The sequence below is a fragment of the Mustela putorius genome, unplaced genomic scaffold (assembly GCF_011764305.1).
Source record: "Mustela putorius furo isolate JIRA1106 unplaced genomic scaffold, ASM1176430v1.1 tig00000788_pilon_pilon_pilon, whole genome shotgun sequence".
Lineage (NCBI taxonomy): Eukaryota > Metazoa > Chordata > Mammalia > Carnivora > Mustelidae > Mustela > Mustela putorius.
This window is the reverse complement of record NW_025421481.1, coordinates 4749203-4768186: the sequence shown is the minus strand read 5'-3', so window position 1 is coordinate 4768186 and position 18984 is coordinate 4749203. Positions and strand designations below refer to the sequence as shown.

At 37.7% G+C, this 18984-nt stretch overlaps 1 protein-coding gene across 3 annotated transcripts in view; it reads left to right on the top strand.

Moving 5' to 3' along the window:
- Positions 1 to 18984, top strand: part of ANO4 (anoctamin 4) — a 457427-nt gene that overhangs the window by 423728 nt on the left and 14715 nt on the right. For all 3 annotated transcript variants that reach the window (XM_045084796.1, XM_004742962.3, XM_004742961.2), the window contains 3 exons: positions 9926 to 10078; positions 11018 to 11165; positions 17998 to 18117. In XM_045084796.1, the coding sequence (XP_044940731.1) occupies positions 9926 to 10078; positions 11018 to 11165; positions 17998 to 18117 (421 nt within the window). The remainder of the gene's footprint in view (positions 1 to 9925; positions 10079 to 11017; positions 11166 to 17997; positions 18118 to 18984) is intronic.

Below are 18984 nucleotides of genomic sequence, written 5' to 3'. Positions count from 1 at the left end.
TGGTATACCAGAAGGAGAAGAGAGGGAGAGGGTGTCAGAGAGCTTCTTTAAAGAAATAATAGCTGAGACCTTCATAAATCAGGGGAAGGCCTTAGACATACAAGTGCACAAAGCTAATAGAATACCCTGTTATCTCAATGCAAAACAAATGAAAAAACCAACCAACCTTCTCCAAGGTACATTATAAAGAAACTCTCAAAAATCAGTAATAAAATTAAAGGAAGCCAGGGGAAGAAAAGCAACCTACAAAGGAATCCTCATTAGTCTATAAGCAGATTTCTCACAAAAATTCTACAGGCCAGGGTGGCTCAATTGTTGAGCATCTGCCTTTGGCTCGGGTCGTGATCCCAGGGTCCTGGGATTGAGCCCCACATTGGGCTCCCTGATCATTGGGAGGCCTGTTTCTCCCTCTCCCACTCTCCCTATTTGTAGTTGCTCTCTTGCTGTCTCTCTCTTAAAAAAAAAAAAAATCTACAGGCCAGGAGAGCAAGGAATGACATTTAAAGCACTGAAAGATAAAAATTATCCACTAAGAATACTTTATCTGGCAGTTATCTGCCAGGGATGAAGGAGAAATTAAGACTTTCCCAAACAAAAACTAAAGGAGTACATCACCACCATACCTGCCTTGTAAGAAATGCTGAAAAGAAGTCTTGAAGCTGGAAAAAAAAAAAAAAAAAGATGCCAATTGAGGACTTAAAAATATATGAAGGTACACAAAACTCTAGTAGAGGTGAAAAATGTATTTAGAACAGAAAAACCAACTTTATAATAGGTTGGTGGATGGTGTATTAACACCTTAACTATTGTATAAAAGCTAAAGGAAAGCTGGATTCAGAGTCCAGAGTGCTCACCATTACACCACATGGTTTCACTTATTTGTGGAGAATAACAAATAGCATGGAGGACATGGGGAGTTAGAGAGAAGGGAGTTGGGGGAAATTGGAAGGGGAGGTGAACCATGAGACTATGAACTCTGAAAAACAATCTGAGGGGTTTGAAGCGGCAGGGGGTGGGAGGCTGGGGGAACCAGGTGGTGGGTATTAGAGAGGGCACAGATTGCATGGAGCACTGGGTGTGGTGCAAAAATAATGAATACTGTTATGCTGAAAATAAATTTTTAAAAATTAATAAAAAAATAAAAAAATTAAAAGAGAAAATAACAAATGTTATAATTAGAAAAAAAAGTTAAAGGAAAAGAGCATTAAAAGTAACTATAGCTACTATAATTTGTTAGTGAATTTACAGCATAAAAAGAGGTAATTGTTACACCAAAAATATAAAAAGAGGAGTAAAAGTGTGGAGGCTTTATAGACAAAGATTAGTGGCTATTAGCATAAAATGGACTGTTTTATATATTTTTTATGTAAGCCAGAAAGAAACCACAAAGCAAAAATCTATAGTAGATTCATGAAACACACACAAAAAAGACTGAGTATATTGTGATGGAAAACACCAACTTTAGAGGTAGACAGAAAGAAAAGGAAAAAAATATATAAATATAAAACAACCAGAAGACCTATGGTAAGATGACAGTAATAAATCCTTACATATCAATAATCACTCTAAATTTGAATGAATTCAATTCAACAATTAAAAGGTACAAAGTGACTAGATGGATTAAAAAACAAGAGCCAACTATATGCTGCCTGTAGGAAACTCATTTCAGCTCTACAGACACACAAAGGAATGGAAGAAGAAACCAAAAGAAATGCAAGTAGAAATCAACAGAAAGTGAGATTAGCCATACTTGGGTCAGACAAAATAGAATTCAAGGCAAAAAATGGTAACAAGACAAAGCCTTAAAAGGATACTTCACCTTGACCAAGTGGAATTTATTCCTGGGCTGCAAGTTTGGTTCAACATCCACAAATCAGTGTGATACAATACATTAATAAAAGAAAGAACAAGAACCATATGATACTCTCAATAGATGCTGAAAAAGCATTTGACAAAGTATAGCATCCTTTCTTGATCAAAACTCTTCAAAGTGTAGGTATAGAGGATACATACCTCAATATCAAAGCCATCTATGAGAAACGCACAGCAAATATGATTCTTATTAGGGAAAAACTGAGAGCTTTTCCCCTAAGGCCAGGAACATGGCAGTGATGTCCACTATCACCACTGCTGTTCAGCATAGTACGAGATGTCCTAGCCTCAGCAGTCAGACAACAAAAAGAAATAAAAGGCATCCGAATTGCCGAAGAAGTCAAACTTTCACTCTTTGCAGATGATATGATACTGTATGTGGAAAACCCAAAAGACTCCACTCCAAAACTGCTAGAACTCATATAGGAATTCATCAGAGTGTTAGGATGTAAAATCAATGCACAGAAATCAGTTGCATTTCTATACACCAACAGCAAGATAGAAGAAAGAGAAATTAAGGAGTCGATCCCATTTACATTTGCATCTAAAACCATAAGATACCTAGGAATAAACCTAACTAAAAGCTAAAGAATATGTACTCAGAAAACTATAAAGTACTCATGAAAGAAACTAAGGAAGACACAAAGAAATGGAAAAACGTTCCATGCTCATGGATTAGAAGAACAAACATTGTGAAAATGTCTATGCTACCTAAAGCAATCTACATGTTTAATTCAATCCCTATCCAAACACCATCAATTTTTTTCAAAGCAATCCTAAAGTTTATATGGAGCTAGAAAAGAACACAAATATCCAGAGGAATGTTGGAAAAGAAACCCAAGCTGCTGGCATCACAATTCCAGACTTCAAGCTCTATTACAAAGCTGTCATCATCAAGACAGTATGGTACTGGCACAAAAACAGACACATAAACCAATGGAACAGAATATAGAGCTCAGAAACAGACCCTCAACTCTATGGTCAACTAATCTTTGACAAAGCAGGAAAAAATGTCCAATGGAAAAAAAAGAGTCTCTTCAACAAATTATGTTGGGAAAACCGGACAGCCACATGCAGAAGAATGAAGCTGGACCATTTCCTTATACCACACACAGAAATAGAGTCCAAATGGATGAAAGACCTCAATATGAGACAGGAATCCAACAAAATCCTTGAGGGGAACACAGGCAGAAACTCCTTTGACCTCAGCCACAGCAACTTCTTCCTAGAAACATCACCAAAGGCAAGAGAAGCAAGAGCAAAAATGAACTATTGGGGCTTCATCAGGACAAAAAGCTTTGCACAGCAGAGGAAACAGTCAACAAAACCAAAAGACAACTGACAGAATGGGAGAAGATATTTGCAAATGACATATCAGATAAAGGGCTAGTATCCAATATCTAGAAAGAACTTATCAAACTTAACACCCAAAGAACAAATAATCCAATCAAGAAATGAGCACAGAACAAGAACAGACATTTCTGCAAAGAAGACATCCATATGGCCAACAGACTACATGAAAAAGTTCTCAATATCACTTGGCTTCAAGGAAATACAAGTCAAAACCACAACAAGATACCACCTCACACCAGTCAGAATGGCTAAAATTAACAACACAGGAAACAACAGATGTTGGCGAGGATGAAGAGAAAGGGGAATCCTCCTACACTGTTGGTGGGAATGCAAGCTGGTGGAGCCACTCTGGAAAACAGTATGGAGGTTGTAGTCACACCAAACTGCAGGATACACTCCCTCTTTTGTCCCGAGAAGGTTTTGTTGATGGGCAAGGCCTGAAGTCAGACCAGATGTCTGCCCCAGCCCACTGCTGGGGTTGCAGTTGGACTGTTAGGTGTAGTTTAACTTCCCCCTCCCCAGAGAAGAGCATGAGTGACTTTGAAGTGCTGCTGGCTACTGTGGAGTCGGCTTGCACAATGCCACTGCTTTCGATGGCTTCCTGCCAAGGGTGAATTGAATGGGGTATGTTCATAGGAGAGTGTGGAGGCAGGGTGAGTTGTTAGCAGGCTAGATGGAAGGTGTTCAGGATGATTTTCACAAGTGTCCATGTATCTAGGCTAGGGGACAGGGAGAGGAATGGCACCCACCAGTTCTTTTGTTCCTGGAGAAGTCTTCTAAAGATCCCTGCCCTTCCAGCACACATTTTGAGATTAGTAAATAAATCCTCCTGTATACTCCAGGTGTTTTTAAAACTGCTGTTTCTATGCTATATCTCAGTGGGGCTGTTTATTGTCCTGTCTCTTTAAGGATAAGAACTCAAGGTGGTGGGTATTAGGGAGGGCACATATTGCACAGAGCACTGGGTGTGGTGCAAAAACAATGAATACTGTTACGCTGAAAAGAAATTTTAAAAAATAAATAAATATAACTTTAAAAAAAAAGAAAGGATAAGAACTCAGTTTTCTATCACCCTCTAAGTCTCTCAGATCTGAGCTGCTAATTTTTAAAAGTTCCAGGTGTTAAGCTCCACTGATTGAAAATCAGAGACATTTAACTTCATGAATTTTTAGAAAGCCAAATGTTATGGGGATTTGTTTCCCAAAACTGGTCACCATTTTGGGGGTGCCTCATGTAAGTTCTGCTCTTCTCCCTTCTCTGTGCCTGTAATGTTTCTCCCTCTAGTAGACAGTCTCACAGGTCAGTTTGGCTGCCAATTGAGTCTTCACCCTTCCTACCATTTTTTGATATAGACTTTCCTCTATTATTAGCTGTGGAGAGTCTGTTCTTTGCATCTTTGGGTTATTTTCTGGGTTATTTACACTGATGTGGGTGTTGACTAGACATAGCTAGGGACAAGGTGAGCTTTAGTTCTTACTCTGCCATCATCCCCAGAAGTAACAAAAGCAGTTTGAACTATATAGCAATAAATGTATTATTAAGAAATTTAGAATATTTTGGGGTGCCTGGGTGGCTCAGTGGATTAAAGCCTCTGCCTTCAGCTCAGGTCATGATCCTGGGGTCCTGGGATTGAGCCCCACATCAGGCTCTCTGTTCAGTGGGGAGCCTGATTCCCCTCTCTCTCTCTGCCTGCCTCACTCCCTACTTGTGATCTCTGTCTGTCAAATAAATAAATGAAATCTTAAAAAAAAAAATTAGAATATTTCAAATACCCTAACTTTATACTTCAAGGAACTGGAAAAAGAAAGAACAAACTGCCCAAAGTGACTAGAAGGAAGGAAATAATAAAGATGAGAGCAGAAATAAATGAAATAAAGACCAGAAAAAAACAATAGATAAGATCAGCAAAATAGGGATGATTTGTTAAAATTGACAAACCTTTAGCTAGACTAAGAAAAAAGAAAAGACTCAGATAAAATTAGAAATAAAAAAGGAGATAATACAATGGATATTGCAGAAATTGTATAAGAGGCTATAATGAATAATCACATATCAACAAATTAGATAACTTAGAAGAAATGGATAAATTCTAAAAACAGACAACCCAGAAGAGTGCATCAGAAAGGAATAGAAAATATGAACAAACCAAAGACAAAGAGATTAAGTCAGTAATAAAAAATACCCCACGACAGTGAACCTGAGATCATATGGTTTCACTGGTGAATTCTACCAAACATTTAAAGAAGAATTAATACAAATCCTTCTCAAACTATTCCAAAAAACATAAGAAGAGGAAACACCACAAGGCCAGAATTACCTTGATACCAAAGCCAGTTAAGGATACTAAAAGAGGGGTGCCTGGGTGGCTCAGTGGGTTAAAGCCTCTGCCTTCGGCTCAGGTCATGATCCCAGGGCGCCTGGGTGGCTCAGTGGGTTAAAGCCTCTGCCTTTGGCTCAGGTCATGATCCCAGGGTCCTGGGATTGAGCCCCACATCGGGCTCTCTGCTCCACAGGGAGCCTGCTTCCCTTCCTCTCTCTGTCTGCCTCTCTGCCTACTTGTGATCTCTGTCTGTAAAATAAATAAATAAAATTTTTTAAAAAAAAGGATACTAAAAGAAAAGTATAAGGAAATATCCAGGATGAATATAAATGCAAAAATTCTCAATAAAATATGAGTAAACTAATTATTTTAGTGTCTTTCTGAATTCAAACACTGTAACCAAATGGGATTTATGCCTGGGATGTAAGCTGGTTGAAAACAGACAAGTCGAATGTAATACATTAGTAGAACAAGAGATAAAAACCATATGATAATCTCAATAGAGTCAGAGAATGCATTTGATAAAACATGACTTCTTTTAATTATAAAATTCCTCAAAAGGTTGGGAATAGAAGGAACATATCTCAACATGATAAAGACCACACAGGATAAACGCACAGCTAATATTATACTCAGTGGAGAAAAATTAAAGACTTTTCCACTAAGATCAAAAAATAGACAAGGATGCTCACTCTCCCTACTCTTATTCAATGTAGTACCAGAATTCCCAATTAAAACAATTAGGCAGAACAGAAAAAGGCATCCAAATCAGAAAAGAAGTAAAATTGTCACGATTTGCAGATGAAATGATTTTATATACAGGAAATCTCAAAAAGAGTCAACTAAAAAAAAACATCAGCACTAGTCAACAATTTCAGTAAAGTTGCAGGATGTACTGTGCACTAAGAGTGAAATATCTGAAAGAGAAAGAAAGCTACCCCACCTAGAATAGCATCAAAATCTACACCTAGGAATAAAATTAACGAAGAAAGTGAAAGATCTGTACGGTGAAACCTATAAGACTTTGCTGAATGAAACTGAAAAGGCACAAATGGAGAGACCCATCCTCTGTTCATGGATTGGAAGAATTAATGTTAAAATGTCCATACTGCCCTAAGCCATCTGCAGAGTCAATGCAATCCCCATTAAAATATCAATAGCATTCTTCAGAGAAACAGAACAAAAACAAAAAAACAGACAAAAGAAAACAAAAAGCAGGGAGCCTGGGTGCCTTTATCAGTTAAGCAGCTGCCTTCAGCTCAGGTCATGATCTTGGGCCCCTTATGAAGCCCTGTATTGGGTTCCCCACTCAGCGAGGAGTGTGCTTCTCTCTCTTCCTCTAACCTTCTGCCTGCTTGTGCCCTGACCCCTCAAGAAATAAAATCTTTAACAAAAAAATAAATAAATAAATAAAAGAAAAAAGCCCTGAAATCTGTATGGAAATAAAGAAGAATTTAAATAATTAACACAGTCATGAGGAAAAAGAACAAAGCTGGAAATAGCACACGTTGCTGATTTCAAACTATATTATAAATCTGTATTAACAAAAACAGTATCTTACTGGAGTAAAATAATACACATAAACAATGGAATATAATAGACAATCCAGAATTAAATACCTTCATGTTTGGTCAACTAATATTCAACAAAAGAACCAAGAATAACTTAATGGGGAAAGGATAGTCTCTTCAACAAATGGTGTTAGAAAAAACTGGATAAACACATGTAGAAAAATAAAATTGAATCCCTCTCTTACATTACTCATGAAAATTAACCCAAAATGGATCAAAGACTGAAACATAAGAGTCAGTACCATATAGGGAAAGAGCCATAAAATCAAGACAAAATAAGTTCTCCAATATAAGCAGAGTTGTAGAAGCTACTAAGGAAGCAATAGTTAATTACAATTATGAGAGGTTCTAGCAGAGGCCACACTGAGTTTAAGCTTGAAGGAAGATAGAACTTCACCAGGATATGAGTAAAAATGCTAAGTATATGACTCCATAAAACCAGAAGTTTGGTGTGGCCAAAGTAGAGGATCGCTTGGGAAACCTGGCTAAGCATGAGGTATGTTTGGACATGAGGCTTGGAAGATCCTTGAATGGCACAGTGAAAAGTTTGGGATTTAGTCTATAGGCAATGAGAACCTTCTGAAATGTTCAGAATAGAGAGAAGATTGATGATTCTTTATGGGCTATAACCAATATTGACAGAAGTGAGATGGGGGAAGGAGGTGAAAATCTGAGAAAGAGAAGTCAGTTAGAACAGGAGTGAACTCCAGTAAGGAGACTGGAGACTTGGTTTTTGTGCAAGACAAATCTGAAGGGAAGGAAGATATGAAGGGAGAAACAGATTTAAGGATGAGGGATTGAGGTTTAAGATTGAATCAGGGTTTGGAGAGTACTGCTTCTATAGCATAATAGGAGACAAGTGGAAACTCCCTGATAAGACTCAAGGTGCAAGATAGAGAATTGAGAATCCTTATCAGAGAGATAATAATTAAGTCATGAAAGTAGAGGTACTGACCCAAGGACAGAAGTCAACAAAAAGATGACGCTAAGGGGAAAACTAAGGAGATGGCTATTGGGGAGTGAAGCATAGGCATGGAGTATGAATGTGACCCAGGACAGGTGACACCCTGGAGGTGGCAGTGCCACAGAGATGAGGTAAATGGACTGACTCTTCAGGACTCTGGAACCACATTAGCCATGTTGAAATTGCTTCTTAGTTGTGTGTCAAGTAAGTTATTTGACCTCTTAGTGCCTCCGTTTCCTCACCCGTAAAGTAAGGGTAATAATAATGCCAATACAATAGAGTTATTATGAAAACTAAATGAGCTAATATATGTGAAGTAATTACAACAGTGGCTGTTACATAGAAATGGTATATAAGTGTTAGTCATTATTAGGTTCTAAAATACTCTTAAAAAGCAAAAACAAACTATACAGTCATTCATTTAGCTAAGTACTTTTTTGCAGTCCACAATACCCAATAAATTGTATTTTTAAATTTTCATTTATGCTGTCTGGTTGCTTTGCATCAGGGACTGCCTTTTTGTTTGTTTGTTTGTTTGTTTGAGTTTGTTTTTAACATTTTATTTTGCAAAGTTGCAAAAATAATAGAGTTCCCCTATACTCGTCACCTTATTTCCCCTAATATGTTATATATTTATTGAAACCAGAAAATAATCATTAATACACTATTAACTAATCACAAACCTTATATTAATATTACCAGGGTTTTTTTTTTTTTTAACTTTTTCTTGTCCATGACCCATCCTGGATCCAACATTGCATTTAAATGTTGTATCTCCTTAGTTTCTTCCAACCTAGGACAGTTCTTTGTTTTTCATGATCTTGATACACTTGAAGAGTACTGGCCAAGAGTTCAGTAGAAGGTCCTTCAGTTTGGGTTTATCTATTGTTTTCTCATGATTAGGTCGAGGTTATGCCTTTTTGGCAAGATCACCACAGAAATGGTGTATGCTCAGTATTATCATAACAGGGGCATGAGATGTCAATATGTCTTATTACAGGTAATATTGATTACCAGGTTTTTCCACTGTGAAGATAATGGTTTCCCCCTCCCCAAAAATATGGGTTTTTTTCCTCTGTAATTACTCTCACATAGGGAGATACTTTGAGAATATACAAATGTCCTATTTTTTTTAACTATAATTCCCCTATTAACTTTAGCATTCTTTGGTGGTTCTCGCCTGTAATAATTACTGCAATGTTTTTGACCAACAGTGATATTGTATCTTTATCATTTCTTTTATATTTATTTTTATGCATTTATTTTCTAATTTATTAATTAAAATTCTACCATAGGGAGGAGCTATCCCTTCTCCCTCATTTATTCAGTTATTTATATCAGCATTATATTAGTATATTAGATATTTAGTCTTTAGATTTAATGCAATACTCTCATTTATTTTGTTGTATATATTGTTCCCACTCTTGCCATTGGTAGCTCCTTCAGGTTTGTCCTGTGTCCTACTGACATGCTCCCCATTCCATTTCAAGGACTTCCTAACTTTCTGGCATTATGAGATATTCCAGCCTTCCCTTGTATTTTCCTGCCATGGCTCTGGAATCAAACCTTTTTTTCAAGGAGCTGTGTACCTTTTATTAAACAATGGTACTTAGAAAACAAGATCTGGATCCTAGGTATGGTCATTGCTCCTAGGATGTCATTCCTTCCAGGTCCAGGTAATGCCTCTTTTTCCAGCATCCTGGCCATCTTTGTGAAAGAGATGTTTCCTGGGCTTCTATATTGGAAAAAATAAGGGTGAAGACAAGGACACTTTCAGATTATTATCCTTTTGAAAGTAGTAATGGAAAACCAAGACTCTGTTCTTTTTCCTTTTTTCTTCTCTAGTTCTTCAATTTGGATTCACAACTATCTTTGTGGCAGCTTTTCCCCTAGCACCACTTCTGGCCTTACTGAATAACATAATTGAAATTCGACTTGATGCCTACAAATTTGTCACACAGTGGAGGCGACCTTTAGCTTCAAGGGCCAAAGACATAGGTAAACTGGATTTGAAATGTTTTAAAGATATTAACTATATGGTGGATAAAGTAAAAACAAACACCAACTCTAGATTTTTACTTATGGTTTCCATGTAAGAGGACTTAACTTATTATGTTAGCTTTAAATAACGTGAGACAAGAAGTAAAGGTGCCTATTTGGAAATTCATAATTTCCAATACTAGAGACTTTGTGCTTAAATAGATTTTCAATTTTGTTATTTGAACTTGGAATCTAGAATTTTGATTTATTATTGCTTATTTCCTTTTTAAAGTAATCTTCCATTTGCTTTATTTTGCCCAAATGTTTCCCAGTCACATAAAGCATAATCCAGTCTTTCTAAAGACAGAGATGGCCTTTGACAGGAGAGGCTGAGTCTAATCAAATGCAGCCTCTTGAGCACTGCCTGAGATCAGAGATGATCTTTTACTTACTTCTGCATCAATTGCTTGGAACAGAACCAGCAGGCACTCAGTGTATATGGAAGAGAATTGAATATAGATGTACATGGCTCACAGCAGTCTCTGACCTCCATATGAAAGAAACCACATTCAGTGAGCACCTATCCTAGGTCAGTGCAACAGGCCCTGGGCCCACCCAGATGTCAGCACCCTTCAGGAGCTCCCATTCTCGTAGTGGCTTGACAGTGGAAGTGCTCATCTTATTGGATAATGTATTGGTGCCTTATCACTGACTAGAACTCTCTGACTTAAGCCTGATCCTGACTGACTCATTAAGTCTTGAGCATTGACACTTTCCCAGAAACTCCTTCAATGCCAAGGTGTTTGCAAGTACAAATTCTTACTCTTGGTGACAAATGTATTTAGGAATTTGAATGGACCCATGGAAAGGACTATTGAAATGAGTTACCCCAGTTGTTTTCCTACTGTTATTCCTGCTGTTGTGTCTGGAACTAATATAACACTTCTCTTTGAATAGGAATTTGGTATGGAATTCTTGAAGGCATTGGAATTCTCTCGGTTATTACAAATGCATTTGTCATAGCGATAACATCTGACTTTATCCCTCGCTTGGTGTATGCTTATAAGTATGGACCTTGTGCAGGCCAAGGAGAAGCTGGACAAAAGTAAGTTTGTCATAAAACTGTCATGAAATCCCCATTCCCTATGCACTGTGTGATGCTGGTACACTCAGTCAAAAGCTTCTGCATTGGAGCAACCCAGGATGAGAAGGACAGTAGTCGGGGAGGTGAAGTTATGAGGACACTTGCAGCTAAGGAAAACACATCCTGATTGACTGAAGAGTTGGGGCTCAATACAGGTAAACTTTAGATGGAATTAATCATTTCCCCTACCCCTAACCCCTGCTCACTATGAATTCAGAAATGTATGGTTTGCTAATATGTGTAAGCCACAACAAGTAGCACATGATCTAGTATACAGTTATGTCATTTTTATAAGTTTGTAAGAGGACAGTTACAATCTGATTCCTCTTGTGACATCATATGGAGACTTTACAAATTCTGCACCAGAAATGTGCAACCATGTGATAAGTATCCTGTAGGTACTCAATAACTCAGTAACTGAATGATTCTTTCCTGGCTATTGACCTGACCAAGGTACATATTACCTCAGGCAAATTCAATTCTGTGGCATCACCTAAGTGATCCCCAAAAGTCATGACTTTCTGGGTATTTCTGGTCAGGTAAAGTCCAAGCAAAATTATAACACATCCCCTAGATTTCATTTCTATATCCTTTTTAATAGGAGAAAAAATTCTTCTTGGCTAAAGTAAAAATAATCCAGTTCTAATTGTGGAATTTAGATGTCTGTAAGTCAGAGTAGATTATGTTTTGGGAGACTTTTCAATGTCCCAGAAATCATCCCACATGGGCTATGACTACTCACACAGGCAGCCCTGCTTCCTGGTTTACCAGTCAGAACAAAACTAATCCATATAACTACTGTAGTTAGATTAGCCCCAAGGAGTAATGTGCTACCAAATCAATTCAACCAAATTCATGTACCCCTGGCCTAGGTCCAATTTCATTATTAATCCTACTTAACTGCTCTAAGGCATGAATGGTTGAAAGCAGTAAAGCTTACAATCCCACTATTTGAAGAGGCTTCTATAAAATTCTTTACTATAATAACCATGTGGCCATTAGACACTAATTATCTAGCAACTTCAAGTGAACCATCCCATTTTAAGAGACTTAAAGATATACTATATTACTCATGTAGTCTTTCTAATTTTAACTGTTGCCAGCATCCTCTGTTTGACTGAGCCTAGAAAAGCTTGCCTTTGTTTAAACCACTTTCCCATTTGTTTTGCATTTGATTCTCAAAACAACCCCAGGACTGGGACATGCATTATTACCCCCACTTTGAAGAGCAGAAAGAGACTGAGAGATTAAATCCAGAATCACAAGGTGGAGTAACTGATGGAACCCCCATGAAGGCAAAGCCTAGACTCACAGTTCCCGCCATCCTGAACCACACAGCCATGGGGGCCATTGCCACATAATGTTTATCTAGCTTACCCAACAGGAGAAAATTTCTTGGGGGTTTAAGTCCCAGTGGTTATTTAAATTCTTCCTGGACCACAAATGTAATGAAACCTGTTTTGGTTTGTGGGGAAAACCCAAAACCTGAAAATAATATGGGAATATTTACATGCAGTTGATAGTGAATCAAAGCTTATTGACAGCTTATTAGATTTAAGACAATGTTCATGGAGACCTGAGTCTCTTTGATTTAGGTTTTATTGGGCTCCCTGGGCTATTTGTTATATATCATCTTCACATAAGAGCCTTCTGGCATTTTGAATACTTATAGTTCTACCTTCTATCTTCTAATCCATTGGTCATTTTTCTTGTTTGCAAATAGTTGCTTTGGTATAAGTTCCTTCATGAATCTTGTGTTCTGCCCCACCAGCTACTTTATTATCCTTTTTAAGATTTGTTTGTTGTTGCTGTTGTTGTTGTTGTTTTTCCAATTCGGAAATGCTTTAGAAATGAACTCATAGAGGAGCAGCATTGTCAAATTTTAGAATGTTTCAGGCTTTTGAGGTAGCATGTGCATAGTCAAATTATACTTATTATTTAATTCATCCATAGAAATGCCCTATTTCTTTCTTTCTTTTTTTTTCTTACCATTTTTTTTTAAATTTTTTATAAACATATATTTTTATCCCCAGGGGTACAGGTCTGTGAATCACCAGGTTTACACACTTCACAGCACTATTTCAATTGAGGCTGACTCTAAATCAAAAGTGCTCCAACCAAACCAACCTCCAGAACTCCAGAGTACCTCAGTGCCTCCTTCTGTTTTTTCAGCTTTCCCTGGCGACTCTAAAGATGAGAATTTCATGCATATGTCCAGAGTGACTCAGTTCACATGCCTCTATCCCTATGAAAGGATGTATCAGCCATTCCTGACTGTATTTCCATACTCTCATGAGTGCTCAGTGAAAGCATCTTAGAGGCATAGAAGGGAAGGTTTTCTCATTGTCCAGCCAGATCTGAACATGGGAGGAATACTGTGAGTTGAGGCAGTGTTCTCCACACAGTGGGTTCACAGGAAATTTTTAAGTGTTTCATCTGTCTTCTTAAGATAGTTCTTTTTGGCTGCAGCCTGCCTAGGTAGATTCCTGAACCAAGGCCCATGCTCAGATTGTTCACTGTTTGCAAAATAAAGTGACTTCGTCTTTCTGGAAATCGTCACATGAGCCCTCTAGAAAAGCACTTGGAGAACTAAAATCAACTTTGGATATGCATCAGGAGACAAATTATGAAGTAAAATTGAAGGTGTATACTATGAAATTTAACTCTGATTGACAGAATAGTTTTAATAAAGAAATTAAAATTATTTTTCAGATAACACCAAAAAATCATTTTGAGTCCCCCCCGCCACTGAACATTTTAATAAACCAATTATTTTGTTACCAGGCTAGAGTTGGGGAACATTCTCTAAGAATATGTGCAGGCTTTAGGATTACTGGGAGATCTATATCTGTTTTAGTGATCTAAATCAAAGCTGGTTTTCATGTAGAAATAGTGAAATCATAAAGACTTAGAGACTTGATGAAGGACACGATGCTCAAACTGTCACAGAATGAACCACAAATATCTTAATAAATATATTTTTGTAAATTGTAATCTAATCAATAGATCAACAGCATAACCAATTATAAAATTGTATTTAAAAACATAAAGTGACTGTACAGAGATTTAATCTTTCTTTTTTCATAATGTCTGGCATTTTTATTGAAGTAAGTCAGGAGTCCAGTTTCTTCTGTCCTTATCTCATTAGCCTAATTATCTATAGATAAGTTTATAAATTTGTCATTTATTATCTAAGGCACATTTGACTTTAAATGCATAAACCAGATCTTATTTCCTCTAGCTTTTTCATTTGAGCCCTATCCCATTCTCTTTGTGAATGATCTAGATCTAAAATCTCAAAGGCAAATTTAATAGCAAAATTCACGACACTCCACAGTAAGTCTGATCTGGAATCTACAAATTCAAAAGTCAACTTCACTTTCTTTTCTTTCCCTTAAAACTGACTAGTAATGATCACTAGTTCACTTTTTTCCTTAGAGTAAAGGATTAAAACAGTAAGTCATGAATGGTTTTAAAACCAGAATTCTCAATGAATATGGTCTTTACAGAAGTTCCTTGGAAAAGGCATGCATCCTAATTCAAACAATACTATCCTTACATAACATATTTTCTGAATCTCCTTTCTTGGAAATGCCTTCGGAGGCCCTCTACTGGCCCCTTAAGAAAATTAACTTGTTTTATATTTACAGAAACCCTTCCTTTGTCTGATAGTTTTTTCTATCTCTTACTGCCTGATCATCAGTATAGCTTCATCTTTCCTCTAACTTGGAGCTGGTGGTGTGCCACATTGAGGGTGTGGTGATCTCCTGCTAGCAGATTGGGAGACATGGATCTGCCGCTGTCTATGGCCTCCACATTGACACATGAATGCCCTTATCTGAACTTCATACAGGGAACTGTGAGAAATCTCATTTCCCTGAATTGTGACTACCTTAACTATTTATTGTGGGCAATAGCTAAGATTCTACCGCAGTGAAAAGGCTTTGAGAAATGCCCAGGCAGTTGAGTATTAGCAGCCCCTCTTCTTCCCTGATTATGGAAAGGATATAGAAGGAAGACTTATGCAGTGAATAACTGTATACATGTCCTACATCCATGTGTGATGCTTTGTACACAGGAACACAGAACCAAACACAGATTTTCAAGCTGGATTTATAACTGACATTACATGAATATGCTTAATAAATAGTTCAAAGATACATCCTCTTTTTTTCGAAAGGAGAGTGTTGTCCATGAGACTGATATTTTACTTAAATTTAGAATTTTCCTCAATTGAGTTTTTGGACAGAGCAGCCATTAAGCCACAGTTTTTTTTTGTGTTTTTTTTTTTATTTTTTATTTTTTATAAACATATATTTTTATCCCCAGGGGTACAGGTCTGTGAATCACCAGGTTTACACACTTCACAGCACTCACCAAATCACATACCCTCCCCAATGTCCATAATCCCACCCCCTTCTCCCAAACCCCCTCCCCCCGGAAACCCTCAGTTTGTTTTGTGAGATTAAGAGTCACTTATGGTTTGTCTCCCTCCCAATCCCATCTTGTTTCATTTATTCTTCTCTAATCTCAATAAAACTGCAGGGCTGCTTTGGGTAGTAAGAAAGAGTGCAAGAAGCTTATGAATCTTTCATTTCAAAGTTGGACCTGTTTTCTGCAAGTTTCCAGAGCACCTTTCGTCTCTCACTGTTTGGCTCCTGAGAAGACTCTGCTATATTCTATAGTTCACAAAAACTGTCTCCCTCTCTATGACAGCTAATAATCATCAAAGCACTCATTTGCTTTCATGCCATGGTCTAGGCAGTTCAAAGACAAGGGAGACATTATTCCAAATTAGCTTCTAAGGAGTGGTAGGGGAGACCTGCGGCCAGTTGGATTAAGGCATATTACACACCCACTGACCGTGGGTTTCACCCATGAGTGACTTGACAAATGGGTCCTTCTGCTTGGTTCATTTTTTTAAGGCCCTGATAAAACCTCAGTGATTTGTCTTGATCAAGACAACACACAGAACTTATGTCTTCTCAGAACTACCTGTGTGTCACCATTTTGGTGTTCAGCAGCTTGGAGTAATTATGTCAGACAAGTTAATGAAGAGAATTTGAAAGCTATGATTTATTCATTAAATCAATAATTATTTATTAACCTTCTGCAAGGTACAAGAAATAAAATTAATAGTAGCCACTCACATTTAATTAAGATCTTGCTATATGCTAGACACTCTATCACTCACTTTACATGTATCATTTTGTTTAATCCCCACAATGACCCTATAAGGTAGGCATGTCTGTTATTTAATGAAGTTACATAACTTGCCAAATTTGCATGGCTAGAAAGCAGAAGAGATACAGTTTGACCCTCAAACCTAAGTTTTTAGTATTGTAATATACTGACTCCTCATACAGAATAGAAGATGTGTCCTCAAGAACCTTATTAGCTGTGGGATCTGTAGGTAATAATTTTATTCCTGGTCCATTCTTAAGACCTTGATAGAATCTCTGATGCTTTAGTTTTCCTCAAATGAAATCAGTTGAATTTGATATTTAGTGGATTCCTACACTACACAAGACATAAAAATACTTATGACACCTGCTCTACTCCAAAAACTAAAGGAGAAGACCTCCATCCATGCAGGCACCTCAAGCACAAGCTGTATGGTAATGGTGCAGTTAGGTACAGCAGCAGCATACAGAAGAGGGAATGAGTCTTTTTCTGGTGGGATTAGGACATCCCCCCAGAAGGAGTGCCATTTTAGTTGCTCATTGAAAAATGAGCACTATTTCTTTCTTTTTTTTATATTTATTTTCAGCATAACAGTATTCATTATTTTTGCACCACACCCAGTGCTCCATGCAATCCGTGCCCTCTATAATACCCACCCTCTCTAAAACTCCCCATGTCCTCCATGCTATTTGTTATGCTCCACAAATGAGTGAAACCATATGATAATTGACTCTCTCTGTTTGACTTCTTTCACTCAGCATAATCTCTTCCAGTCCTGGCCATGTTGCTACAAAAGTTGGGTATTCATCCTTTCTGATGGAGACATAATACTCCATCGTGTATATGGGCCACATCTTCCTTATCCATTCGTCCGTTGAAGGGCATCGTGGTTCTTTCCACAGTTGGGTGACCGTGGCCATTGCTGCTATAAACATTGGGGTACAGATGGCCCTTCTTTTCACGACATCTGTATCTTTGGGGTAAATACCCAGGAGTGCAGTGGCAGGGTCATAGGGAAGTTCTATTTTTAATTTCTTGAGGAATCTCCACATTGTTCTCCAAAGAGGCTGTACCAACTTGCATTCCACTATTTCTACTTAGAAAGAAATGAAGAGAAAATAGAAAAGATAGCCTGAACAGAGGCATGAAAGCATATGGTATATGCAGGGAATGTAGTTTAGCATGACTGTAGCAAGGGATGTGATTTGGAGTGGGAGGGTCATAGAAACACCAGTCACACTTGAGGGATTATGACAGAGTACAGATATTCATTAATAAAGGAATGTGTTTGTGTATGTATGTGTGTTTACACCATCAAGGAAAGAGACAGTGACTTGCCTACTAATCATGCAATGCTGTCTTTCTCCTATTTCTGAGTATTGATTGGGGTAGTGATGTTCTGGATGATGATTCTGAACAAGAAGAATGGAATAAAAGAATGACTTGTTCCTGATTCCACATAACCGGGGTTTTTCAGTAGATCCTAATTTGAGTGCTTATAACAAAGCTAAAGGCATTTTACAAGTATAAGAGCTTCTAGGAAGAGCTTCTAGGAATTGGATTCAGAGGTGATCAGAGAACTAATTATAGAATTCTTTTTCTCTTTTAGGTGCATGGTTGGCTATGTAAATGCCAGCTTATCTGTGTTTCGAATTTCTGACTTTGAGAACCGATCTGAGCCTGAGTCTGATGGCAGTGAGTTTTCGGGGACTCCTCTCAAGTATTGCAGGTGAGTATGGCACACTTAGCCAAACCTGGGCTGGCTCTGCCATAGGGAGGTTTTGCTCAGACAGCTCTTTCTGACTGAGTGGGTTTAAAGCAGTGGTTCTCAACCTTGACCGTGCATTAAAATCCACTGGAGAATTTTAAAATGTCCTCTTGACCAGGCTGTGACCTAAAAAAATTAAAACAAATCTCTGGGGTGGAAGGCAGACATCCAGATCCAGAGAGCCATATAAGAGTAACCCAAAGAGACCTATACCAAGACTTTATAATCAAAAGAATATTAGAAGCAATAAGAGAAAAACAACTTGTTACATACAAGGGGAACCCTTCCTCAATAAAACTATCAGATTTCTCAGTAGAAGTTTTACAGACCAGAGGAAGTGGCATGCTCTATTCAAAGTGCTAAAAGGAAAAAACAAAACAAAACACCTGCCAACCAAGAATATTCTGCCCAGGAACAATGTCCTTCAAAATTGAAGGGGAGATGAAGAGTTTTCTAGACAAGCAAAAGCTAAAGGAGTTCATCACTATTTGACCAGCCTAACAAGAAATGTTAAAGGGACTTCTTTAAATTAAAATGAAGGAGGTACTAAATAGTAAGAAAACAGATGAAAATATAAATTGCACTGGTATGTATATAGAAAAGAAGTGGGAATGATCACTTACAAAGTTAGTATGAGATTAAAAAACAAAAGTGGAAAAAATCATTATAACCACAATAATTATTTGAGGGACACACAAAATATGGACATTGTGACATAAAAACAAAATGGAGGAAGAGTAGGGGCACCTGGGTGGCTCAGTGGGTTAAGCCTTTCCCTTTGCCTCAGGTCATGATCTCAAGGTCCTGGGATCGAGCCCCACATTGGGC